Source organism: Poeciliopsis prolifica, unplaced genomic scaffold (assembly GCF_027474105.1).
Source record: "Poeciliopsis prolifica strain line A6 unplaced genomic scaffold, Auburn_PproV2 SCAFFOLD016, whole genome shotgun sequence".
In the NCBI taxonomy this organism is placed as follows: Eukaryota; Metazoa; Chordata; class Actinopteri; order Cyprinodontiformes; family Poeciliidae; genus Poeciliopsis; species Poeciliopsis prolifica.
Window position 1 is genome coordinate 5,292,473 of NW_026562391.1, and position 27,787 is coordinate 5,320,259.

At 41.5% G+C, this 27,787-nt stretch overlaps 2 protein-coding genes and 1 pseudogene across 2 annotated transcripts; 2 read left to right on the forward strand and 1 right to left on the reverse strand.

Annotated features, from left to right (window-relative positions):
• The first annotated feature begins 5,677 nt into the window (after positions 1-5,677).
• Positions 5,678-7,782, forward strand: LOC129366873 (keratin, type I cytoskeletal 13-like). Its single transcript, XM_055040952.1, has 7 exons — positions 5,678-6,166; positions 6,274-6,356; positions 6,443-6,599; positions 6,703-6,864; positions 7,031-7,156; positions 7,254-7,471; positions 7,574-7,782. The coding sequence occupies exons 1-7, from the start codon at positions 5,750-5,752 to the stop codon at positions 7,665-7,667; spliced, it is 1,257 nt and encodes a 418-aa protein (XP_054896927.1). The 5' UTR covers positions 5,678-5,749; the 3' UTR covers positions 7,668-7,782.
• A 2,632-nt stretch (positions 7,783-10,414) lies between these two features.
• On the reverse strand, positions 10,415-13,006 carry LOC129366874 (keratin, type I cytoskeletal 50 kDa-like). Its single transcript, XM_055040953.1, has 8 exons — positions 12,591-13,006; positions 12,070-12,152; positions 11,777-11,933; positions 11,258-11,419; positions 11,053-11,178; positions 10,726-10,946; positions 10,620-10,636; positions 10,415-10,531 (listed from the first exon to the last, which is right to left on the reverse strand). Exons 1-8 carry the CDS (start codon positions 12,939-12,941, stop codon positions 10,455-10,457), a joined length of 1,194 nt encoding a protein of 397 aa, XP_054896928.1. The 5' UTR covers positions 12,942-13,006; the 3' UTR covers positions 10,415-10,454.
• Positions 13,007-17,791: 4,785 nt separating this feature from the next.
• Positions 17,792-26,089, forward strand: LOC129367187 (keratin, type I cytoskeletal 50 kDa-like; annotated as a pseudogene).
• The last annotated feature ends 1,698 nt before the right edge of the window (positions 26,090-27,787 follow it).

Genomic DNA, 27,787 nt, shown 5'->3' on the forward strand with positions numbered 1-27,787 from the left:
TTGACGCAGAAGCTTTTTTTTCTCTCCTTGTTTTAATAAATAGATCTTACAAAGAGGTTTATTATGCTCTAAGAGCTAAAATTATGGGTTGCTGGTCATTCTGGAGACGTCAAAGATTTCTTGTCAAAGTGGAGTTTAATGAAGCCGAGCGTTGGATGGGATCAATGCAGTAATTCACTCGGTAAAAGGGATTAAGTGATTTGAGGTCACCCTCTCCTTTTGCTGCTTTTGTGCGGCTGCTTTCTTTCAACAAGCTGAATCTGTTTGGAATCAGAGCCGTCATCCATAATCCCCTGTCAACATGTCAAGTTTATGTAACAATGAAGGTTCAGGAACCTGTGCTGAAGCACAGGATCTTTATATTACGTACAAAAAAAAATGATGTTTTCAAAGTGGCGCAGGTAGGGGTGGGCTTGTGGTGCTGCAGCCCCAAAGGGCGGATACACTAATTAGCACTTTACACAAAGCATTACATTTTTTAAGAAAACAGATAACATCAAATCAATTGAAACTTGTTTAAATAGACCACAGCCCAGAGTTGGTAGCACAGGAAGCTTGAACAGCCTTTAGCTCACTTCAGCTGTATTTGTTAAGGGCAAATACAAAATAAACACCATTTCAGATATGCAATCATAAAATACACCCTTTATGATAAGATGTTCTCGGTTGACTCAACTTCACTTGAACAAGAACACACCCTGTATATTTCACCATGCCATGAAAACTGGGAAACAGTAGAGAAATACTCAGCAGGCTAGAAACCCTAAAAGTATCTAAAGATAATTTACTTCCTTTGCTATTTTAACCACATGCGTATAATTAAGTCAAATCCAGATTTATACAATTAAGTGCAGTCAGATTTAAATCCTGCATAAGTGCATGCAGTCCCATTTCAACCAGTTACTAATTGTAAAAGTGCAGGTCAGTGAAAACCTAAAACAAATCTGCATTAAGTCTTCTCTGGAGGCCTCAGCTCAACAATCTGCCTCTCAAGCTTCCTTTACGAACACAAGTAGCAAAAAGCAGCTTAAATTCGCTGAAACTGCGTGGAATGTTTTGGATGTCTTCGTTGATTTTGTTTTTCACCACAGTGAATCCGTCTGCCTCCTCCAGACAGCCTCTGCACCGCCGCTTCGGCCTCCATTGTAGTTGTTTGCTGCTCCTCATCGACACGAGCAAACTGCACAAAACTGTCCAGGAACCTCAGGTGCAAAAACAAACAAAAAAAAAAGAACGCCCTCAAACATAAAACTCTGGTTGTAGCATCTCAAATTTCAAAGTGTTTCCTCCTGATGTGAAAATTGTAAAAAAAAAACAAATGGCTGTCTGAAGACACGTTTTTTACAGTCAATCAAACCAGAACGCGGTTTACCACATTCGTGTTCAGGTCCTCAGGAAATAAAACCTCTCCTTCAGTTTACTGGAGCTTCCTCTATCACTACCACAACACCACACAAGCACGCTACATAGCTTTTTTTTTTTTTAAATTGGAATTAATCAACTTTGATTTTTATCACTGGGAGCTGTAACTTTCCAGGTTTGTGAAATCTCTGCAGCCTTTGCCTGGAAACCTGAGTGAGGTGTGGTCACTCCCTGCAGGGCATCAGAAGAAATCCGTACATGAAACAGAGCGTGCAGCAGAACACAAAGACACCAGATTACTGCCAAAAAATAAAAAAATAAATAAATCAAAATACCTGACGGGGCTGTGAGTCATCTTGGCACTAACACACACCCTCACAAGGAGTTGACAGATACTGTTTTGCATTGGCCCTCACAGAAGGGATCCACGCCCAGGTAAAGGCCGATGGGCATGTCTAACATTACAGTCATACTGTTCTTCGTTTCATGACAAGCAGGGGGTGAGGGGTTCTTTCTATAAGCCGGGAAAGTACTTTCTACTCCGACTGGAATCTGCTTTTTGCATCATGAGCAGCGTGCAGTGCAGGCAAATGTGTGACAAGGAATTAAATATGATCTTCTTGCCTCAACCACAAACGGATCTCCAACTTATGTGCAATAATAATCCACTTAAGAAGTCATAAATTAGGTTGAATCTGTGGTGAGGTTTGGATCGTTCCAGCAAGCGAAATGCTGATTACTTCATTCAGCAAAACGGAGCAGGCAAATACAAAGCTTCCAAACAAAAACCACAACCACACCTTGGCTTTCGCCCACACATACCGACACCATCAATCAATCGCTCCCCGAGAAATGAAACAATGGCTTTACTGTGACTGTAAGAAAGGTGAGTGTAGTGCAGGAATGAGCAGCGTTAAAATGAGTTGTACATTTAAGATAAAAACAAAGACAAAGACAAACAGACAGCAGGTGAATATGGTGTTATTAACTCTTATTTACAGGTGCATTTTCCTCTGTTTGCTGGTGTGTAGTACCACAAATCCCCGGGATTAACCAGACCTAAAAGAGTTCATGTTGGGCGGTGGGAAAGGTTTGTGCTTCTTCAACTTGGGAGGTTGATTTGTTCGTGTGGAAGAAAAAATTTGCATTGTTGATTTTGACCCGTCTTACTTGCGTGAATCAATCATGGGGTTAACGGAATAAAACAAATTCAATAAAAACAGCATACATTGTTGTTTCTTGAGTTGGTTTGAATCTTTTTGTTGTTTGTCTTTGGCAGAGGTTGCAGCAAAAGGTGGCGCTGCAAAGTTTTTGTTGCGCTTTTGTATGTAAAATTTTAGTGAAAACATTGCGGCTTGTGGTTGTAATTTGACAAAATATGACACAGTTGAGCAGGTACGAATGCAACACGATGCAGTTGACACTAACCAAGAATGTAAATCATCATTTGTCCCTGTTATAAATAGCCTTGCCAACAGTTCAGGTTTGGTCATCCATTGTCTGTAGAGGCTCATGCTTGCAGTGGGAGCAGGTTTCTATGTTGAGATGTCATTGGGTGCAAAGTGAAACACATACAGGTTGGACGCAACTCTGTTGGTCTCTACCCAATGAAACCACAGAAACCCATTTCTGTGCACCGCGTCCTGAATGTTCTGCTTAGTGCTTTGTCTTTCCTTCTGGCTGCTGATGCTCAGGTTTAATTGCGGGACAGAGAGATCCTCTCACGTTACCTTGTTATGATTACTCACCCAGGGCGACAGAGCAATCACAAACTGCAAATGTTTCCGGATCGTCGTTTCGCCCTGCAGCAGTGATGTGAGCTGTTCACTTTGGATAGTCTGTGCAGGTCACATCATGCCAAAATGCCAGCGCTTTCTCAAAACAGAGCTGTCCTGTTGCAACGCATTTACAATTTCTGATCTGCACTCATAATGTCACCAACAAAATATAGAGACGAAATGCAAACGTATTGTTCTTCAACATAAGCTCTTTGTCTCAGAATGCTAAATGCAGACATTGTTTGACAAACCAATCATTTTTCCAATTGTGACAGCTCACCAATTATCCTTTTTATGATAAAACAAAGCAGCCAGTTTGTGAAAAGTTTGGAGCCAGGTCTGCCACAAACTGCCAGAAGAGTCTCACATCGGCCATTTTTGAAACAGGACAATTCACCTACATGCCTCAGATTTGAATCGGTTTGATTGAGGGTATTAATGTGTAGTTTACAGTGAACTTGAAATGGTAAATAAGAATTTGATCCAGAACCTGCTGCACAGAGCTCTGAAACATGTTCAGCGTAATGAGCGCAGCAGCGGCTCGTTCTGCTTCACTTCCACCTCTGTGCCACATCAGAGTGCGCTGTGGTGTGAAGTCATGCAGCCAATGGAAATACAGAGACATGATGAGGAAAGCTGTCACCATGGAAACAAATTTAAATCCTAAGCGATTCAGCTCCCGTCTGTCACCTAAAGCCTCTGCTCCAAGATGGACACTGAAGATTTGGTCACGACGCTGCAGGACGTGTGACATCAGCACATTTACAGGTTTATGTTTTTATTGCAAATGTGATAAAAAAAAAAATCCACAATCAGATTCAAGTCATGACTGTATCAAGAAATATTCATCTTTAGTCTGCACATGTTAAGAGGGACAGAGGGGCAGATTGTCAGTCCATCACAGGGTAACACAGGAATCATGCGTCCAATGCACACAGTCATGTCTAAGAACTATCCAGAGACTAACTAACGTGTTTGTGGACTGTGTGAGAAAGCTGGCGCACCGAACAGCGTGTCTGGGGAGTACATGCAAACTTGATGCTCTTAAATCTATCACGTCATTTCTGTTTTAAAGGTAGTAACCCAACCAGACACTCTGACAAAACTTTCTCCAGAAGGAATATTCCGATCACGAAGCCATTGCTTCCAAATTCAGGTCTTTCTGACATTTACCTCTGCCACAGGCAATTAAACTGGACCTTAGGCAATTCCAACATACATCAGTGAACTCTGTAAAGTTCTGGAAAGGCTGTTTAGTTGGTCTTTGAAGCACATGTGGTGATGTCACCAGTTTTTCCCTCTGGTTTGTCTTCAAGCTCCTTTTTACATCTAATTATTTTTTAAGTTTTGCCAATCCTCCAAAGGGATAAAAAAAAAAAGTCTTCTGTCCGTGGCGTAGAAATCAAGATACAATGTGATGAAGAGCAACTTTGTTGTGCATATTAAGTCGTTTTGTCTCCACTTCAGCCTGAAACTGCCCAGAGTCTCTGACATCTGTTTCTTGTTTAGCTCTGAGGAGTTGAGTTTGGATCCTCAAAGCGATAAGTTGCAGCTTGAGGAGCCGTGTGCATGCACCGTCAGCAACAGGCATCCATCGGTTGGAGGTAATAAAAACCATAAATCACAGACACGCACACAGAAAAAGGCGCAGCTGCTAAAACTGTCAGTGTTACCAACATGCCTCCAGATCTATGAAATGGATTCAAAAAGTTTAAACTATGTAATTATTTCCAAAGGTTTTCTGTGACAGTTTGGTTAAATCTTCGGGGGGGATATTATGAAACCCTTCTGGATGTAAAGAAGCAAACAAGCGAGAGCTTGTTCTCTTTCGGGTTATGACGGGGCATGCCAGGACTCCAGTCCAAGAAAATAACAGCCAGTTAAGTGCATGGGGAGCCAAGTATTGAATAAAGCCAGAGAGAGTTGCAGGAGGAAAAACCCTGCAGGCTGCTGCAGAACAAAAGGAGACTGAAATGTAAGATGTGCACCTTGTCCTAGACAATCTTAAAAGAAAGTTTTTCTGACTGCAACGTGAAAATGTACCTGACATAAGCCAAGCTCATCCTTTTTCTTGTGTTTGTTCTGACCAGCGTCTTGGCAACAAAACTGGTTTGGGCAGCGTGTTTGTTTGTCCTGCGTGTTACCGATTGCAGAAAATCAAAGGAAATTGCTTTTACCTGACAGGATCTTAGCAGGACTTTAAACTTGCGACAATAATGGGTGTGGCTCTTTTACTCAGGCTGCCGCAGACACAAAAAGGTTGACGCATTTTAATAAATCAAACACAGTCTTATGAAATTAGTGTGTCTGGAGTTAGTTTTTGTAACTGATTTTCAGCTTGCTGTAAAGATTTTTTTTTAAATGTCCAGTTCTGTATAGTGGCATGATAATAAAAAAAAGCAAAAAAAAAAAAAACAGTCTGAAGTTGGTGCATGAAGGGTGGGACTCTGCACCCATTTTCGATAATGTTCTCGCCATCAGTCATCCTGTGGGCTCCACCCATGTTGGCAGTAGGGGCGTACAGCATAAAAAGGGAGCAGCAGCAGAGTTGTGCATCTCAGCCATCTCCTTCCCTCTCGAGCAGGCAGACCTCCTGAGCAGCTTCAACCATGAGCAGCCTATCAAGAATTAGCATGTCCAGCGGTTACTCTGGACGCAACTTGGGTGGCGGAAGCTTGGGTGGAGTCCGGGTGCAGAGGCAGTACGCTTCCAGTGTTTATGGTGGCGCAGGTGGAAGTGGAGCGAAGATCTCCGTCTCCTCTGGTGGGTTTGGGGGTGGAAGCTACGGGATGGGAGGGGGATCAGGTTTCGGCGGCGGAATGGACATCCACGTTGGAGCCAACGAGAAAGCCACCATGCAGAACCTGAACGACCGTCTGGCCTCTTACCTCGAGAAGGTGCGCAAACTGGAGAGCGCCAATGCCGAGCTGGAGCTGAAGATCCGACAGTACTTGGACAACAAGACCGGCCCTGCTTCCCGGGACTACTCTGCGTATGAGGCCACCATCGCTGACCTGCAGGGAAAGGTACGTTGCACGACTTTCTAGTTCTAATTGACACATTATTTTCCATCCTCAATGCATCAAATAAATCACTGGCAGTCAATATTGGGAATTACTTCTTCATCCTGCAGATCCAGAATGCTATTCGTGATAATGGAAGCGTCTTCTTGGCCCATGAGAATGCAAAGTTGGCAGCAGATGACTTCAGAACCAAGTGAGAACAGGAGCTTAAGCCTTGATGTGTTTGTGCAATTGGAAGAAGTCACTAGAAGATGATGTGTGTTTTTTACTGCCCCGCAGGTATGAAAACGAGCTCAGCATGCGTACATCAGTGGAGGCAGACATTGCCGAGTTGAAGAGAGTCCTGGATCAGCTCACGTTAGCCAGATCTGACCTGGAGATGCAGATAGAGGGTCTCAAGGAAGAACTGGTCTTCCTCAAAAAGAACCATTTGGAGGTGCGTCCAGAACATGAGCAAGTCTACATCCGCATGCTGTCTCAAAGGTAGCAGAAAATCCACAGAAAGCCAATTCAACTGAACATGCGTTGTGATTGCACAGGAAATGGAGGCAATGAGGAACCAGATGAGCGGTCAGATCAATGTGGAGGTGGACGCAAAGCCGCAGGTAGACCTGAGCAAGATCATGGCTGAGATCCGTGAGCAGTATGAAGGCGTGGCTGCCAAGAACCAGAGGGAACTCCAGACCTGGTTCGACTCAAAGGTGAGACTTGGTTTTCTCTGAGACGTTCAGCAGACACCAGGCTTTTTACCGTTCGGTATTTGCAGATTCTTGACTTCAAGGTGGTCATGGTCACTGAAGCCAGTGGTCAATAGAAGCTTAAAAGTTTGATGTGATTCATGACTCTAATGTTTTCCCATATCTGCAGACAGAGACGCTCAACAAAGAGGTGGCGCACAGCACAGAAACTCTGCAGACGAGCAAGACAGAGATCTCTGAGCTCCGGCGCACATTGCAAGGCCTGGAAATTGAGCTACAATCACAATACAGCATGGTAGGTTACCCTGACCTGGCTTTGCTTCTGCTCCCACGAACCAAATGCTATTGTTCTGATTTTGGTAAACGTACGTATCCTCCACTCTCCTCATCAGAAAGCGGGTCTGGAGGGCACGTTAGCTGATACAGAGTCCCGGTACTCTATGAAGCTCCAAGGGCTCCAGATGCAGGTGACATCTCTGGAGAGCCAGCTGACACAGCTGCGTGCCGACATGGAACGACAAAGCCACGAGTACCAGATGCTGCTCGACATAAAGACGAGGCTGGAGATGGAGATCGCAGAATACAGGAGGCTGCTAGATGGAGAGGGCAGGTTAGTGGGGGAAAAAAATAGACAAGCTGACGTCTAACCAAAACTAAACGAAAGACTCACATTTATCTTTATACAAGCGCTGATTGTCTTCGTGTCTTGTAGCATTGGCGGTAAAGAAACCAGCACCGTGAAGAAGGTCATCGTGGTCACAGAGGAGATTAAGGACGGCAAGGTGGTTTCCTCAACCACCTCCTGATGACCCGAAACTCACAGAAAACACGAAGAGCAGCAGCGGCGGGACGCGTCTCCACCTGGATCAGAACTGCTTCCTTCATATCACACCAACGCAATAAAAGCCTCTTGTCACTCTATCCTGTGTCGTTGTAATTCTTGAAAATGCCAAGTAAAATATGTTTTCATTAACATACTATCAACAGCCAGCCAGCGCTTTAAAATGGAAATTGTGCCTTGCATTCTGTCACATCTTCAGACTAAGAGGATCAGCCTCTAATTCAAAAAAAGTGGATTGACTTGAAATTTATCTGCTTAAAAACATAGATATTAGTTTATGAAAAACAATTTCTTATAAGGTTTACTTCAGTATCCTGAAGTAAAAAAATATATATATATATATATATATATATATATTTTTTTTTTTTGCAGTGCACCAGTATAATCGTGATGGCTCACCGCCAAGCTTACAGGCTCAATTAAATGACGTGTTGGAAGGACAATAAATCCTATAATCCTATAATATTAACACATTTAAAAGGAAAGTTATTGGGTCTTTAAACACATTTATTCCTCTTCTGAAGACAACAAGGAATCTGTACGAAAACACCCGACAGGGATGAGTTTAAACTCAACAAAGTGGTAGAAAACAGAAACTTTCTTTGTTGCTTTGCCACTGACTTTATCCTTTTAGTGTTTTAAAAAAGACAGACAATTACAGGAAAATATGTCTTTGTCAATTTCTGTCGATGCAGACTGATATCAGTCTCTCTCCTTGTCATTGTTTAGATTCAGTACCAAATATTACAGGCATCATGCTCTGACCGTCTGCATAGGATGCAGGAATGAGGGTCCAGCTGTCGTTTACTGTGCTTTAAAGCTGCAGTGTGACATTTTTATGAGAAAATATGTTTTTTCACATTTTTATTAAAACTGCCACTGTCATAACTCTATAACATGAGACATGGCCTCTCCTTGTGGATCTGCTGCTATCTGAAGAAATACACTGCTCCTGCTCACATCATCCGTGTGTATGCGCTTCTCCCAACCTCCTCCTTGCTCTCTGCTGCTCTACAATGAAGCCTGCTGTGAATGCTGAAGCCAGTTAGCGTAGCCACCGAAGATAGCGGATAAACTGTTTTCCTGGAACATAGTTTCTCCACTATTAACCCTCTCCAGGCAGATATTGCAGATTTGCAACAGCTCAGTGCTACTTAGCTAGTCTTTGCAAGTAATTTGAGCCTGAGAGGGTTAACAGAATGAACATCTCATAAATGAGGGTTATTGATGGCTCTAAGATGTTCCTCCTGGCAGTGCTTGGTTGTTTTTGACAGGGACGGTGCATTTCTCAGGGGAGGTCAATCTTTTCACAGATTATTTGTCTCATGTTATATTGCCACAGTGACAGTTTTAACAATAGAACAGTATTATTGTCAGAAGTTACGTACTCCAGCTCTGGGCGTTTTTCAGCGTGACACAAGACCTGTGCTTTATTTGTTCCAAGCATGACTTTTTCTGAATTGAATCAAATTAGTAAAACCCCACAGCAGACCCCCCAAACCTCCCAAAAAATCATCTATCTATCTATCTATCTATCTATCTATCTATCTATCTATCTATCTATCTATCTATCTATCTATCTATCTATCTATCTATCTATCTATCTATCTATCTATCTATCTATATATCTATCTATCTATCTATCTATCTATCTATCTATCTATCTATCTATCTATCTATCTATCTATCTATCTATCTATCTATCTATCTATCTATCTATCTATCTATCTATCTATCTATCTATCTATCTATCTATCTATCTATCTATCTATCTATCTATCTATCTATATATATATTTACATTATTTATTAAGTCACACACAGAATCACAGTTCCTCTAAATCTAACAAGGCCTGTAGATAGTTTGTGAAAAGAACCATATAACTGTGTCTTATTGCTGTACAGAACATCTGCACAAACCAAACAATCAAAGCAGACATTTGAAATAATTCACCAGGACACAAGCAGGCTGGGCCCACTCCTTGGGGTTGCGTCTGATTTCTCCCAATCTTCATTACCTGGAAACACCAAAGAGCAGCAGCCCAAACATTTCTGTAAGACAAACGTTCACGTGCATGCGACGGCTTTGTTCCTTTTAGAAAAGCGCTTTTCATTAAACTGCCTTCCTTGTTCGAGCCTCTCCGGCGCCTCAGTCCCATTATTTAAACAAACTGAAAAGATTCAGTCAAGAGATGGCTCCATGTTGGTCCCAGTTGCCATTAGACTCGCTTTTGCTGCCCTCTGCTGTCACCATGTCTCGGTTCTGCTGATTGGCTCTGCAGTCTTTCAGGCTCCCAAACTCTGGAGCCCTTTTGCCACTGAGCTAAAGCTAAAGACACACATCAGCATCAGTGATGGTGCGAAGCTGCTTTCACGGGGAAACGTGATGAAGGTCCTTTTAGCACTGGTCATTCTGCTTTTTTCTTTTTCTCTTATTCGTTTTATCCCCGTCTCTTTTCCTATTCTTCAAAAAACCTCCTATAGTCAGGTGTTTAAAATTAGCAAGGCCGCTTGCTAACTTATTTATTACACTGTCCCAATGACAAATAAAGTCAAATGATCAATTTTAATTTAAAAAGTTGTTTACGTGTTTTGGGGGGTTTAACAATAGAAGTGTGAAGTTTATAATGTGGTAATACTTGTGCTAATCTGGGCTGGTGTTTGGCTAATTGGCTGTTAGGCTTTGCAAAAATACAACAAGAACACACAAGAAAATGTTTGCATGACCTTTATTGAATTTTGCCTGTGCTTTTTTAATCCACCGTTTTAGTGGAAGAGACCACCTTTCCATCCACAATTGTCTCCTCCACAACGATGGTCTTTGTGACCACTGCAAAAAGACAAGGAGGTTATGAACAAACTGATGTTCTTAAAAATTAAAATACTTCAATGGCAAGTTAAAAGGAAACTCATTTTACCTTGTCGAGAGGTGGTACTGGAAAAGGGGAAAAAAAAAAGAAAATGATGACTTCATGTTTATTTAATCTCACTCATAAAGTTCTCTTTATCTTGCCCGGCTCTCACCTGACTTCCTCCCCATCAAGCAGCCTCTTGTACTCTGAAATCTCCATCTCCAGACGGGTCTTGATGTCCAGAAGAGTGCCGTACTTCAGTTTGTTTTCTTTGATCTTTTCGCTCCGACTTGACAGCTGAGCTTCCAGGCCTGTGACGACATCCTGGAGACTTAAGAGCTGGGCAGCAAAGCGTTGCTGAGTCTCTAGCAGAGATGCCTCCAGAGAGGATTTCTGTTGGGGAAGGAGAAAATGTTTGTGTTTTGTTTTGTCATGGTTTGATTCAACGGGGTGGGGAGGTAAAACTGAATGCAGTGAAGTATGGTAAGATGAGGCTTACCATACTCAGATGCGACTGCAGTTCAATCTGATATTTCTGCAGGGTGTTCTTCAGTTCTTTAATCTCAGTTTGTGATGCCTGAAGATTGACTGTTTGTTCTTCTACACCCTTCTCCACCACTGTAATCTGGACAGAATCACATCGACTGTTGTTGGAGTCCAATGAAGCTGTGATGGACTCAAAGGACTGCAGCTTTGTGGCTCACCTGGTTCTGGTACCACTGCTCAAGATCCTTGCGGTTCTTGGCAATAAGACCCTCGTAGTGCTCCCTGATCTCCGTCATGATCCGGTTCAGGTCAACTTGAGAACCAGCGTCCACTTCCACGTTCACCTGGCCGGTCATGTGCTTCCTCATCTCAGCCAAGTCCTGCAGGAAGAGAACAACATATGGGAATGTGAGGAGAGCAAAGGGCAGACCCAGGAAAAGCAAGAATGCCGCCAGGTCTTTCATCTAAATGCAACCTAAAGTAATGTTCCATCTGTGTTATCTGGGGCGAGGAAGAAGTAATGTGTTTTATCTTTGGCACACAACAGAAATAGGAGTCAAACTAAGGTTACTAGTAAAGTAAATAGCTGCGGTTAGATGATTTACAACCAGAGTTAATTAATCATAGTCGGATCGGGCCAGTCCAGCTTCTGTTGAGGCTTAGTTAACTTATCTGGCAACCCAAAGTCGTCGAACTTGTTTCTTTGTCACAGCTCTGGATTTTCTCTGCAGCTTTACCTCCTCATGGTTCCTCTTCAGTGTGATGAGATCATCCTTCAGAGACTCCAGCTGAGACTCAAGATCCGTTTTCAGCAAAGTGAGATCATCCAAAACTCTCCTCAGTCCAGAGATGTCGCCCTCTATAGCCTGCCTCATGCTTAGCTCGTTCTCATATCTGACAGGGAAGGGCAGAACAGGTCAGAGAGGGTTAAGGCAGAAGAAGTTTTCTGTAGGGCAGGAGTTCACGTTGTGATGCATTAGCGAAATGTCACAGCAGGAGCTGGAAGTAAACGCTTAGAGAAAACACTGACTTCGTTTTAAAGTCCTCAGCAGCCAGTTTTGAATTGTCGATCTCCAAGTAGATCCTTGAGTTGGCCATGGTGGCATCTCGGATCTGAGGATGAAAAAAAAACATCAAGGCTGCTGTTCAATAAAAGTCAGGATATATTTTTCTTTGATGTTACTTGATGACAAAGAGTAGAAAGGACATTGTGCTTCATTCACAAATATGGTTTGATTATACTGACTTAACTTGTAAAATAACTTGTAAAATAGATTTTAAATTCATTTAATTATGAATTTCAAACTTAATTTATGACTAAAATGAGCCATTAAACAAGAACTGACAAATGAATCACTGTGAAGATCAACCCTCTAATGAGGCCTGAATTTGTTATGATAGTAATGAAAATTTCTTAACCGCACACTTTGAAAGACATCCAACAATTTTATGACGTGGCACCGTCACAGACACGACATGTGGAAAGATTCCTCATCAAACACAGAACATCACATCAGACTAACAAGGGTGGGAGCCCTGTTTTCTTCTTACCTTGTTCCGTAGATCTTCGATGGTGGCCATATAGGCACTGTAATCATGGCTGATCACAGTTTTGCATGTGTACCACTCTGCGATCTGCTTTTCCAGCCGGTCGTTCTCCTTCTCCAGCTTGCGCACCTTCTCCAGGTAGGAGGCCAGACGGTTGTTCAGGTTCTGAAGCATGGCCTTCTCGTTGGCATCAACGTGGAGATCGAGATCCTTGGTGTTGATGGCTCCTGAACGGGACAAGTAGTCAATCTGGCCTATGGAGATGCGGGTGCCAGAACCCCCTGCTCCGCCGTAGACGCTCATGGTCTTCTGACCAGTGGACATCTGGCTGAAGGATCTGGAGTAGCGAGACATCTTGGAGAGTTTCGATCTGAAGCAGCAAGAACAACTGGAGATGCAACTGCAGTAGAAAACATCACCGGGACTCGCTGGTTATATAGCAGCAAAGTGGGAGAGGCCTCACATTAAAGCAGGAATGCATTTGGCAGATCACCCCGCACTCTTCTGTCTAATCCCTTCTTTGCCATGGGTGTGGCGATCACAGGGTAGGGGTTCATTTGTCCACCATCAAGTCAATCTTGTAAATCCACTTTTTCTTGTTCCGAAAGGGCACGGTAAAGGTACGAACAGGTTAGTTGTTTTTTCATCAATGGAAAACTCAAGTCACTGTTTTACAATAAATCTATATAAAAAACATTTTGGTCTTCCAGCTGCGCGTAGAGTGACAGACTTGGCACATTCCTGTGACAGTTTCACCTCTGTGAAAAGTGGACTCAGAGGTGGAGAACATGGCAGCTGCAGTTATTTTGGTCACACAGACTTTGAGAAACATCTTTAAGAAAGTCTTTGGAATAAAACCAAAATCGAATCTGGCGATAACAGAATGAAAACGGCGCTTTCAGGTTTCAAGTTGTTCATCAGCTGTAATATTCTCACCAGACACGTTCTTTGCTTCCACTGCTTATTATCAAAGGGTAACACACAAGCTTTAGCAATCAAAAAGTTTAACATAAATTACATTTTTTTGGTGTGTGAACAGCTTAGATTGCAGATGCTAACAATTATATGAAAGGTGATGATAGAGACTATCAACACACGTTTTGCGGGGACAGGTATAGATAAACAGGATGAAATGAAATCTTTCTAAAACGGAAAATTTTTAATACTGATGGTTTTTTTCTTTCATCATAAAAAGAAGTACAAATATCCAGCAGCTTCTTTTCACCTAAAGCTGTCTGGAAACCAGTTTTCACTCCAACAACCGCTGCAGTTGCTATTGTCAATGTGTTGGTTTGCTGTCGTTAAGTTAAATTTGCTGAATAATTTCAAACTGTTTTCTTCAGGGCAATGTGTGCCTGTGATCTTTGCAGTAATTATTCTCGGCAATGCAGTAAAACATTTCATCAGGAGCAAAGTGGAGGTATTTTTGTCAGCACAACCTGTTTGAGTGAAAGTATTTTTGCCAGTGAATTCTGTTTGTGCTCGTAAATGGTAAAAAGTTTTTGCTAAAGTATTTTCACTTGTCAAAATAACAAACTCCTATTAGTTGGAATAAATGCATGATTTAGATCCATTTAAACCTGCAGGTCATTATATTCCCTTCTGATATCAATCCACAGCGCTGATCAGCGCTTACAAAGTTTCCTCCTCTCTGTCTCTACAGTATTAAACTTTTCACTGTCAAATTTAAAAACCCTCTAAAGCAAAAGTATTGTCTATTTCATTTATGTGTTTTTATGAGTTCATACACTTTGTAGCGCCTGTTTTTGTCGTGCCTGGGATGTTTCTTCTTTTCTTTTTTTTTTTGCTCAGCATATCGCTGCAATCCTTTTACTGTACACATGTCAGAAGTTTTTGTTCAGCCGTCAAACTGATAAGCAGGGTGAGGCCAGATACAGAGATGAGTGAAGGCTTTATTTGCACTTCAGGAATGCTGGTGAGGCAGTTCCTTCTTGTGCGACTGTGATTCATCATGTATCAAAGGCAGAACATTTAAAACAATACATATTTTTACCTTCTGTGCTTCTGTAGGTTTTAAGATTTTAGACTGGGATTAAATTTACATTAAAGGAATGCAAATTTTCTTTGACTTTCCTTTTGCATAAAAAAAAAATAAAATAATTGAGGATCAAAACAGGAGATGTGCCATTAATCTCCCAAATGATTTAGTTGCTTTAAACGGAGCTGATTCCTCATGATTGAATTATACTATCTAAATATGGATTTAAATTGAAAGTGCCATCTTTGCGAAGGCTGCTATTTTTGCACAGATGTAGTTCATTAAAGTACCTCAGCACCCTGGAGATCTACTGCAGATTCCCCAGCAGGCAAGTAAAATTCATGTTTGCATAAAGTGACTTGTCAGATGTTGCACACACCTTTTATGTAAGCACTTCTCTTTATAACAACTCTAAAAGGCGATGATGACAGAGTACAGTAAAGTGAAACCATCTGTCCAAGCAGAAAAAGGCCATAAGGGCAACAGAAAGCCATCAATCCCATCCTAATATTACCTTCTGGATTTATCTGAATGCACATTGTTCTTAATACACACACAAAAAAGTTTTTGATTTCATTTTTAACTCCTCAGTGCATCTCGTTCTTTTTCAGGCTGAGGACCACTTGCCCATTTAACAAATACTCACGGACCACCTAACCTGAAATTGCCCCCGCAATAACACATCTTAATATGTGACGCAACTTGAAATGACAATATTGGTGTCTTAACTCACTTATTATTGATGGTGTCTTTGTTCACTCTAGTGAGAAGAGTGGTAACTGTTTGGTAAATATGACTGGCCAAGATAAGGCGTGAACATGTCTACTTGGGCATTTTGAGTTATTTACAGTTTGTGAAAGCTTTTCAATAATGTTAAATACATAGAAATAAAAAAATAAGTTCTTCTTTAATCCCATTCAGGGCTGTTTGAGATTTAGAAGAACATTTAAAGAAAAATAGACTTGAATTTCTTAAACAGAAACAAAAAAAAAAACATTTTCTGCCCTATTAAATACAAAAAAATAAGTAAATATTCCTGGAGTTGTTTTCTTTCCACCGGAATCTGCTTTTCTTTTGAGTGACTCGGTTTTAAGCCAGTTTTCCATTCTTATTTTTAACACCATCTTTTAGTAAGTAGCTCTGAGCACTCTGAGCTGACCTCACAACAATTAAACGGTCGTTCACGTGCAGTACCACTAGGGGGCGCCCTCAGATCAGCAGTGGTTCAGGGTGCTACAGCACCCCCTTGTGGATGATAGAATATGAGACGTGGAGAACTCGACAAAAATTAGTGGATACAAATGTTCACAGTAGTTTTTCTAAATGTTCACAGAGTTAATTATAAAACCAAACCTATTTGAGTCAGAGAGGAAAGGCTTCACGTTCGTTTCTCCAACAAAGTCTCACAGATCTTTGTTCGCAAATATGATTTCTGATCCTAGCTTTGGATTTTTATTGTATAACAGCATCTCTCTGTAAAACCTATGAATGTGAAAACTGATTCAATAATTTTCCACATCTGGATAATCATGGCACAATTAAAGACGAAGATACAGAAAATCTAGGTTTCCACACGGTACTCTGTTGTATAAAATACAAAAGCCTGAGCATATTTGCATGACTATCAGATACATAAACTCTTAAAAAATCATAAAGGACAGTTTTAGAGGTTTTTGGTCTTTTAATCTCTTTATTGTTGCTTTTAAAACTGGACCCAGTGTCAATGATCACAACTTGGATAATCCAGTTCAGATGTTAAAGTCGTCAGTTTTATCTTCTAATGAATATTTCTTTACAACATTGCTGAAACGAAAAGTTCAGCTGGTGGGCGAAACATATTATAAAACCCATCTAATATTTAATTAAAATAAAACAATAAGAAAAATCAGATGAATTTTGACATTTGGACTTTGGGAAATAAAAAATGTAGCAACAACAAAAAGAGCTTAAATGGACTCTAATGATGAGAAACCAGTTTATAAGTGGAGATAAAACATCCTTTAAGCTGTTATTTGTGGCTTCAGTCTGTTCAGTTTGGTTGCTGGCAAAAGCAACACAGCCAAATATCCTGGCTGTTCTGTGGAAATAGAAAAACCACAAATAAATCTTCAGCTTCAGAGCAAAAAGGCCTCTTTGAAACGTGTTTTGTATGAAGAGGAATTTCAATTCAGAAGTTACAAGGAAGCCGGGGAGAGAAACTGATGCTGTAGCATTTGATTAGCTGAAGAAAAACCTATACACACGTTTTGTTTTCAAACTCCACCGAAGTTTATTTCACGCAGCAAAGAGTCTGTGAAAATCAATACATAAAATTAACCCAATAACCTGTTTGTGAGGTTGTTTCTGTTCTCCCATCAAAAAATGTTACTATGACTTTAGAACTATTTGCTTCGGTCAGATGAGAAGGAGAATTTGATTTTCATCAACAAATTCTCCTGGTGTGTAACAAAAAGTGAATGTGTACAGTTACTGTAAGCATAGTGTAGGAGTTGTGTGGCTGTGGGCCATTTCTTCTTCCTGCACACTTTGCGAAAGCTAATGATTTGCCCATGAACAGCGCCTGTTTTGGTGGGTGGGTGATGCAAGCTTCGCTGCTGTTCACTGATTGGCTGTTGCCAGACGGAGCAGCAAAGACAGAAGAAAAGCCAGGCGCAATGTTTCAAACTCGCTGCAACACGGAAGTGATAGAAAAGCCCGACAAGCGGTGAACAAAGATGCTTTTGTCTGTCTGTCTGATTTTTACCATGTTCACTGCCTCAGGTGCCTGAATCACAATAACAGGCGATACAACAATAGCTCTGCTCTCTCTTCTTCTTTTGTGTCAGAAAAACAACAACCAGTCAGCTCAGCACATCACAGCACATCACAGCACATGGCTCCTGGAGGCAGGGCGCTCCATCCTCCCACCATCCTGCTACAGAGCCGAGTCAGCTGGTGGAAACGTGGTCACTTCAAAATAGAGCTGGTGCTAAAAATACATAAAGCATGATGTATTTCCGCCTTTTCATTAAGAAACCGAAGAAAAATGTGGATCCACAAGTTTGACTTGAAAAGATAGGAATCAGCCCCCCCACTATTGTTGATGAAAACTTTGCATAGCAAAGTACAGGGTATTATCTGTCAGCAGCATTCCTCGTTTCACCTGAAGCTGCAGGCCTCTCCCTCTTTGCTGCTATATAACCAGGGAGTCCCGTTGATACAGTGCAGATCATCTCCAGTTGTTCTTGCTGCTTCAGATCCAAACTCACCAGGATGTCTCTCTCCTCTAGATCCTTCGGCCAGAAATCTGTCGGTCAGAAGACCATGAGCGTCTACGGCGGAGCAGGGGGTTCTGGCACCCGCCTCTCCATAGGCCAATTCGACTTCTTGTCCCATTCAAGAGCCATCAGCACCAATGACGTTGATGCCAACGAGAAGGCCATGCTTCAGAACCTGAACGACCGTCTGGCCTCCTACCTTAAGAAAGTTAGTTCAATGGAGAAGGAGAACGAACGGCTGGAAAGGCAGATCGCAGAGTGGTACTCAAGCAAAACTGTGACCAGCCGTGATTACAGTGCCTACATGGCCACCATCGACGATCTGCAGAACAAGGTAAGAAGAAAACATCAAGGATGTTGCAACCCTGGTTAGTCTGAAATTAACAAGCTTTGGAGTAAAACTCTATGTAAAACTGTGAAAAGGTGTACATTAGCCGGATTTTTCTTTTTAATCCTCAGATCCGAGATGCCGCCACACTCAACGCTCGGATCTACTTGGAGATCGACAATTCACACCTGGCTGCTGACGACTTTAAAATGAAGTGAGTGTTTTCTCTAAGTCTTGACTTCCATCTTCTGTTGTAACATTTCACTCATGCATCACAACCAGAAAAGCTCTGCTTGTTAGTCTGTCCTTAAACCTCTCTGACCTGTTCTGAACTTCCTCATCAGATATGAGAACGAGCTAAGCATGAGGCAGGCTGTAGAGGGCGACATCTCTGGACTGAAGAAAGTTTTGGATGATCTCACTTTGCTCAAAATGGATCTGGAGACTCAGCTGGAGTCTCTGAAGGAGGAGCTCATCATGCTGAAGAAGAACCACGAGGAGGTAAAGCTGCAGAGAAAATTACGTCCCTTGCAGAGCAGCTTTAAGGTTTACTGATGTGTCAGTGTGTCATTGTCTCCGTGTTTGTGGCCGACACAAATAAAACCAGTAGGGTGAATACATTTCCAGGCCTCTGCAAACTTGATGGCTTGATTTTTTGACGAGGTTATTGAACTTTTTCATTTGGGTGTTCTTCGTCTAGCAGTTACACAATTTAGACTCGGAGGGAGACTTGGGTACTTTTGGTCTACACCATGTTTAAAGACAACGACAAAAAAACAACAACTGAGAAGTATTTTAATTAATTAGTGTTAAATTAATTGAGTTCTCAATTATCCATTGTCTCAGCAGCAGCTGTTTATTTAAGGAAAACTTTGTTACACGCTAACTTCTCAACCCTGTTTTCTGTTGAACACCTGAAGGACTTGTCTCTGATGAGGAGCCAGGTAAACGGCCAGGTCAACGTGGAGGTCGACGCTCCTTCTCCAGCAGATCTGAGCCAGATCATGATGGAGCTCAGGGAGCACTACGAGGCTCTTATTGCCAAGAACCGCAAGGAAGTTGAGATGTGGTACCACAAAAAGGTGAGACGTAAAACCATATTCAACATGGCAAGAACTATTCAAGAAGCGTCGGGAGTGGTAATAGTGGTTAATGTTGTTTTTCTGCCCAGATGTCGTTGGAGGGGAAGGTTGTAGAGGAACAAACGACCAGTCAGGAGGTTTTCCTCTCGGAAATTAGAGACCTGAAGAACACCGTGCAGAGGCTTCAGATTGAACTGGAGTCCGATTTCAGCATGGTATGTCTAACCAAGACACTCTCAGTGTGACCCATATTGGTCCATGGAGACAGAAAAACTGACATTCTGCATGTATAAAGTCTTCATTAATTCATTTTGTATGACCAAGTTTAATTGAAGTTAATGCATTTCATTTTCCAAGAAAAATGCAAACTTTTTGTTCTAAAATCCTACTAGGAGATTTAACTTTGAATACAAAGTAGAGATAATCTGCTTTTCACCTGAAAAATGAAATACATATATTTGCTCTATTTATTTATTTTATTTACTTTTTCCCCCCACAGCACAGTTAGAGAACTTTACATTTTGCTGTATAGTGATGCAGTTGTTGGCTGTTTGATGTTGTTTTCAGCATGTCAACTCATTGTAAACAGGACAGATACAGAATGCAACATCTTTGCACCACATATAAAACTTGCGCAGTTCTTCTAACAAAGCAAGCTGATGCAAGTTTCCATGAGGAAATGTTGCATTTCACTGTTACCAGAAGACCATGAATCATTTTTCCAAGACACAACTTAAACGTACCTGTTCATCATCCATCGTTTCCATCAGAAATTATCTCTGGACGCGTCTCTGCAAGAGACTCAGCAACGCTACGCTGCCCAGCTGGCAGGTTTCCAGGATGTGGTCACAGGCCTGGAAACTCAGATATCAGATGCCAATGCTGCGTTAGAGGAGAAGAGACAGATGTACGACACTCTTCTGGACCTCACAACCCGTCTGGAGGCAGAGATCGCAGAGTACAGGAGGCTGCTTGACGGGGAGGACAGTAGGTGACAGCGATGCATGAACACGAATATTACAAATAATGAACAAAAAGTGGATCAAGTAAAAATTTAACAAAACAGGAACTTTTCTTTTTATTCTTCTCCAACAGCAGCTCCAAACAAGGCAAGTCAGATTTTTTTTCCTTTCAGTATTTTTAAACTGCCATCATTTTGGAGAATATAAAGAATCAATAAATCTTGTTTCTTCCCTTTTTTCCAGTGATAACAAAGACCACCACTGTGCTGGAGACGTATGTGGATGGAAACAAGGATGACTCCTCCAAGAGTTGATGCGGATGTGGATCAGATCAAGTGAAGAGAAATGGGAAGAAACCGCAAAACACAATAAAGATGCTGCAGCTGAACTAACAAATACAGAAATATATCTGTGTATTTGTCAAACACATGCAGACTAAAATTATTTCCTCTATTGTTATCATTCTCTTTACAAATAAAAATCAAACTCACAGATTACCACGACTAACCTGAACCAATCTGAGCGCGGAGAACCAGGGATTTATGTCGTCCCATTCAGAACAAACGCTTGTCACATCTCAATTCCCTTATAAAATCCAAAATAATTAGGGTGTTTGGATAATTGATCCTTAAAAACTAAATAGGAAGACCTTCAAAATAATGATATACTGGGTCCAGTATACACAAAATAACACCAAGTAGCACAGATCCATCTTTGAGGAAGATGGAATAAGTAGAGGGATAATTTAAATGTATATAAAATATAATTCTAATCTGCAGAGTTCTGTTTAAATATGTATTCACTTCTTTTTATTTGATACTGTCTACATGTAATCCATTAATTTAAATGGCTACACAGAACGACATTTCATATTCATTAGTTCACAAATTTATGCACACATGACAAAACTATTTGCTCCTCTGCCAGCATCTACAGTGTCTGTGAGAAATATTCTCTCTTGGGTGTTTTGTTCCTCTATTGATTCTACAAGTCAATCATAATCAACAAAATTGAATGTTTTTGACTAAAACCTTTACAAAAACTCCTGTCAAACTGAAAACTGATTTCTACAAATAAAAAATGGTCCACAACAATAAGTGATTGCATAAATATTTTCCCCCTTCAAGTCACTATTTAGTTGTCGTACATTTGGCTGCATTGACAGCGTGTAGTCTGTGTGATCAGGTCTCCATCAGGCTTCCTTTCAAAACTCTTCAAACGCTGTCATGTTTCTTGGGGATTGGCTGTGCACAGATTGAGCTGCACTCATTTCTGCTGATGACCCTGGATCCTCTTCCTACGTCTGACAGCCACCATTATTGACCTGTCCACTCTTCCATGTTTCCAGCTCTGACCCAGACCAAAGGCGACCTCCATCTACAACACATGACACATGGTTAAACATCAGTGTGACTCGCCTCAGAAAGCAATGCTTTTGCAAATCGTCCAACCCAACCAAACCCAGTCTCTTCCAGCAGAGGGTTCCAGAGCTCCACCAGTCTGTCAGACCTCTTGTGAAGTCACAGTTCCTTCCCCTGATAGGTTCTTGGGGGACTTGGCCCAGGCTGGGGGATTTCTTCTGCCATATTTTCTAATTGTCAACCCCCCCACTGAGCCACAGCTGCCCCTTCAAATGGACACCAGAGACCATCATCGCTTCAATACGCAGGGAGGCACTAAAACACGTCCCTTTCTGATTTGAAGAGCATCGGCCCAAATATGTTTCCTCAAATAAACTATCTATCCTCGGATCAGAGAACAGATCCAGAGGACAACTGATACGTGTAGCAAAGAAAAGTGCAGTTTGATTGTGTTGTATTATTGGTGTGTTTGGATCTGTATGATTAAAGTATGATGTGTTGTTAAGCCGGTGCAGACAAAAAGCATTTTTTGTGACATACATTGGTCAAGAAATGTATCACATTATTATTGAAAACATTTATTTCAGAAACTTAATTTATTGAAAACATTAGATAGAGGAATTACACAGAAGCCTTTATTTCTGCCAACTTTGCGATGACTATTAATCTGCTACAAGTCATGAAAATACGTTCCATCAGATCAATTAAAAAAATGTCCAACACATTAATGAGGCTGAATGAAAAATATGTTACATTCGTGCGTAAAGATTGTTGTTCTCTGAAGGTTTCTTTCATCTGAACAACAAGAACAACTGGAACATGAGTCCGATTTCTTAGACGTGTTTAAATGTCCCCCAGAGGAGATGCAGTAATCCCTGAGGGGATTTTTTTTTACTTTGGAGGATTCAGGTTGAGCAACATTTTATGGCATCACACAGTTAAAAAAAAAAAAAAAAGATCAGTAAAAAAATGAGCGGTAGAAAGTTGTGTTGCAAGCTTGTCCTGATAATAAAGTTTGATGACTGAATGGCCCCTGAGGCCATTCAGTGAAATAGCTTAAATTTAAATGTAAATTAAATCTGAATGGTGTAAATTTTGCATAAAAAAGGCTGGTTTGGAGGGACTAACTGCCTTTTATTTTGGTATTATCTTAATTTAATCAAAATGCTGAGCCTCGCTCGATTAAGGCACTAGAAACTGTTGACAGATGTCCTCTGCTGAGTGGAAGGAGCTGAACATTTCTGGAATGAAAGGAAACATTCTTGGAGCTTTTGGGCCTCTCCCTGTTCATCAGTGTGACAGCTGTTTGAAGTTGTGAAATGATTGATTTCAGAAAAAAGAAACAGCAAAGCATCCTTGACATGTTGTGCTCCGGGGTAGCGCCAAACTGGGGAGAAAAATTTACCCAGCAGTTTCTTACAGACAGCTTGATTTAGGACTTGGTCTACACCGGTAAATATCTACAGCAATCATGCATTATTAGAATAAGCTCAAACAAAGTGTATTGTGGGCTGAGTTAAAGAAAATGCAAATGTCTTGAATAACAAAACACCCCTCGGGTTCAGAGTGGGAGTAACCACACCCCTCCTGGTCTCATCTTCATTGCCCACCTGAGCGTTGAAGTCCCCCGACAGGACAAGGACGTCCCCAGGCGGAGCCCTCTCCAGCAGCAACTCTGCTGACGACAACAGTCAGAACCTGACCCCTCCGCACGTTGGCGCAGAGATGCGACACGTATTCACTGAGGTGAACCCCAACATTCAGGGTTCACCTCAGCTGTTGTCGAGGTTTCTCAACATCCTCTTGGACAGCCTCTGCACACCTATGTAGTGGCTCAGTGACTCAAGGAGGTACGAATTTGTCCTGTAAGACAGTGACATGATGGTTTGAAGCCCTTCTCTGTCCATCTCAGTTATTGTGTCCATGGGCAAAGCACTTCACCCAGCTTGCAATGCAACACAATAAGGCACCGAATTGTACGTATTTTCAACATTATGCAAAGTGGCTCCTGCAGTGTTGCATAAATTAATCCAATCTTTATCTATTTTCAGATATACACACGAGAAAATGAAAAAGTGTTTCATCTAATGACAGTCCTTTGGTGATAAAGACAACAACGTTGATTCACAAGTTTTACTCGAAAAGATAGGAATCAGCCCCCTAAGCAATTGTCTCCACACCCAAGGTGATGAAAACTTTGCATAGCAAAGTGCAGGTTATTATGTGTCAGCAGCATTCCTCCTTTCACCTGAATGTCCAGGCCTCTCCCACTTTGCTGCTATATAACCAGTGAGTCCCGGTGATGCTTTCTACTGCAGCTGCATCTCCAGTTGTTCTTGCAAACTCTCCAAGATGTCTCTCTCCTCCAGATCCTTCGGCCAGAAAGCCATGAGCGTCTATGGCGGACCATGGGGTCCTGGTACCGGCATCTCTATCAGCCAGATTGACTACTTGTCCCGTTCAGGAGCCATCAATATCAAGGACCTCGATCTCCACGTTGATGCCAACGAGAAGGCCATGCTTCAGAACCTGAACAACCGTCTGGCCTCCTACCTGGAGAAGGTGCGCAAGCTGGAGAAGGAGAACAAACAGCTGGAAAAGCAGATCGCAGTGGTACACATGCAAAACTGTGACCAGCCGTGATTACAGTGCCTACATGGCCACCATCGAAGATCTACGGAACAAGGTAAGAAGAAAACACCCAGAAGTGTGATCGCTTTTAGAAGTTTACAAGTTTTGGAGTATAACTCAATGTCAAATTGTAAATCGAAAAGTTTTACCCTGATGTTTCTCTTTTTTGTCCTCAGATCCGAGAAGCCACCATGGTCAACTCAAGGATCTACTTGGAAATTGACAATTCAAAACTGGCTGCTGACGACTTTAAAATGAAGTGAGTGTTTTTTTCTGAGTGTTTACTCCCTTGCAACTCTTGTAATATTTCACTCACGCGTCATAACGTGAACTCATGCCTTACGTAAAACACCTGCTCGTGTCTAAGCCATGTAGCTTCTCTGACCTGTTCTGTCCTTCCTTCTGAAATTTTCTCAGATATGAGAACGAGCTAAGCATGAGGCAGGCCGTAGAGGGCGACATCTCTGGACTGAAGAAAGTTTTGGATGATCTCACTTTGCTCAAAATGGATCGGGAGACTCAGCTGGAGTCTCTGAAGGAGGAGCTCATCATGCTGAAGAAGAACCACGAGGAGGTAAAGCTGCAGAGAAAATCGAGAGCTGCAGAAAAAAAACTGTTTTCTATACAAATGCTACACAGAACAATAAACTACTCTTCTGTGATTGATAAAACTGTGTTTCACATCAACTATTAGTAGCAGAAATTTACATTAGTTAGCTGAAGTGTAATCTCTACTCTTGTTGAATGTAACAACTGAAGAAATCTTCGGTAGTAAATCAACAGCTCAGTAACTCTATGGATTTTCCAGGACTTGGCTGAGATGAGGAAGCACATGACCGGCCAGGTGAACGTGGAAGTGGACGCTGGTTCTCAAGTTGACCTGAACCGGATCATGACGGAGATCAGGGAGCACTACGAGGGTCTTATTGCCAAGAACCGCAAGGATCTTGAGCAGTGGTACCAGAACCAGGTGAGCCACAAAGCTGCAGTCCTTTGAGTCCATCACAGCTTCATTGGACTCCAACAACAGTCGATGTGATTCTGTCCAGATTACAGTGGTGGAGAAGGGTGTAGAAGAACAAACAGTCAATCTTCAGGCATCACAAACTGAGATTAAAGAACTGAAGAACACCCTGCAGAAATATCAGATTGAACTGCAGTCGCATCTGAGTATGGTAAGCCTCATCTTACCATACTTCACTGCATTCAGTTTTACCTCCCCAACCTGTTGAATCAAACCATGACAAAACAAAACACAAACCTTTTCTCCTTTCCCAACAGAAATCCTCTCTGGAGGCATCTCTGCTAGAGACTCAGCAACGCTTCGCTGCCCAGCTCTTAAGTCTCCAGGATGTTGTCACAGGCCTGGAAGCTCAGCTGTCAAGTCTGAGCGAAAACATCAGAGAAAACAAACTGAAGTACGGCACTCTTCTGGACATCAAGACCCGTCTGGAGATGGAGATTTCAGAGTACAGGAGGCTGCTTGATGGGGAGGAAGTCAGGTGAGAGTCGGGCAAGATGCATGTAAGCTAATATCACAGATAATAAAAAAATAAAAAGAGTGAGTAAATGGAAAATTTAAGTGTTAATTGTTGTCTTTCTGTTTTTTTAAGCTTGAACTCAAAAACAGGTAAGAAACATCTATTAGATTTCAACGTGAATAAAATATGAGGCTTTTGGGGAAAAAAACAATCAAAAATCAAGTAAAATCTAATCTTATTTCTCCACTTTTTTCAGTGATTACAAAGACCGTCCTGGTGGAGGAGACATATGTGAATGGAGTCAAGGTTGAGTCCAAGTAAAAAGTAAAAAGAAATCAAAAGAACTGAATTAAAAGAAACAATTCAGCAAAATTCAATAAAGATTCTGCAGTGAAACTACAGTTTTCTGTCATTTGTTATCTATCTGTCCGTCCTATTTAATCACCTGTACTCTGTATTCTCTGCAGACCTTTAGGGATGGTATGCGGTGCCTACAGTTATGAGAATGTTACTAATTCTTATCAGAGAAATGCACAAAGCAGTTGAGAAAAACCTCTTGACTTCCCTTTGTGTTTTGATCCAATTGTGCCCAACTAGTTTTTGTTTTCACTCAGAAATTACACTTCATTGAGTTGATTTAACACATTTTCTAAATGTTGCCTTTCAAACTCAGTTATCATGGATTGTGAGTTGCTTGAACTTATAGTAAGCAATACAGCTCTCAAAAAAAGCATGGTTGATTTTTGACTCATCATCAAAAACCAACCTCATGCTTTGTGAGCAGTTGAGGTCAAACCACCACCACCCATAGATGTGCTTCAAACAAGAATTTTTAACTCCTGCCTGGCCACCAACAAAACCTGAAGCTGCTTCTTACATTTCTTTTTCTCAGCATCCGATGAAAAAAAGCTATGACTGCCAGTTCAGTTTAGTCTTCTCATTTGTGAGCGCTCATTTCTCATGAGCTCTCACAAGGAGCATCGTATCATGGTGTGTTAAAGAGGCGTCATTCTTCAGCCATATGATGGGATGATGCTTGTAAAATGAGACGCGTTGCCTCCAGATGAACAACTTCTTATTGAACATGAAGGCTTTTACATCGCGTTCCAAATTATTATGCAAACTGGATTTAAGTGTCTTAAAGATAAGCAGGCCACATGTTTCAAGCGATATGGGAAAGAGAAAGGATCTCTGCTGATGAAAATCATCAGAGAGTGTCGTGCCGTATGACAAGGTATGAAAACATTAGATATTTAATAAAAACTGAAGTGTTATGATCGTACTGTGAAGAGATTTGTGGCTGATTTAGAACAAAGATGGGTTTGTGCAGATAAAGACATAAAGAGGAAGGTTTCTGTTAGACAAATTCACCGGATTAAGAGAGCAGCTGCTAAAATGCCCTCAAAAAGCAGCAAACGGTTATTTGAAGCTGCTGGAGCCTCTGGAACCTCAAAGTGGAGGATCCTCCAGAGGCTTGCGGTGCATCAACCTACTATTTGGTAACCAGAGCTCACATGCAGAAACGGTCACAGAGGATCCAGTCGTACATGAAGATTAATTTTCAAACAGACTTGTTCACTGACGACTGATATGCAAAACTAGATGGTCCATACCTTCAGTAGCAAAATCATCTTCATTCCTAACGATGCATCATCTCATGCTGCAAGGAATATCACTGTGTCATTGGCTGCTATGGGCATAAAAGGGGAGAAACTCATGGTGAGGTCGCCATCCTCCTCTGACCTCTGACCCTATTGAGAACCTTTGGAGTTTCCTCAAGTAGAAGATCTGAGGGTGGGATGCAGTTCATATCAAAAGCAGCTCTGGGAAGTTTTTCTGACATCCTGCAAAGAAATTCAAGCAGAAACTTTCCACAAACTCACAAGTTCAATGGAGGCAAGAATTGTGCAGGTTTTTGGTTTGTCTTGTTTCCTTTAGACAAAGAAAAACTGAAGCAGCATCAGAACGGACCATGATGATGATGATCATCATCATCGTCATTTCATGCTGGAAATGAAGACAGGAAGCAGTTCTGGTTCAACAGGAAGTACTTTATTAAGGCGTTGAGATGGTGAGTTATTGACAGGTTAATTTGGAGT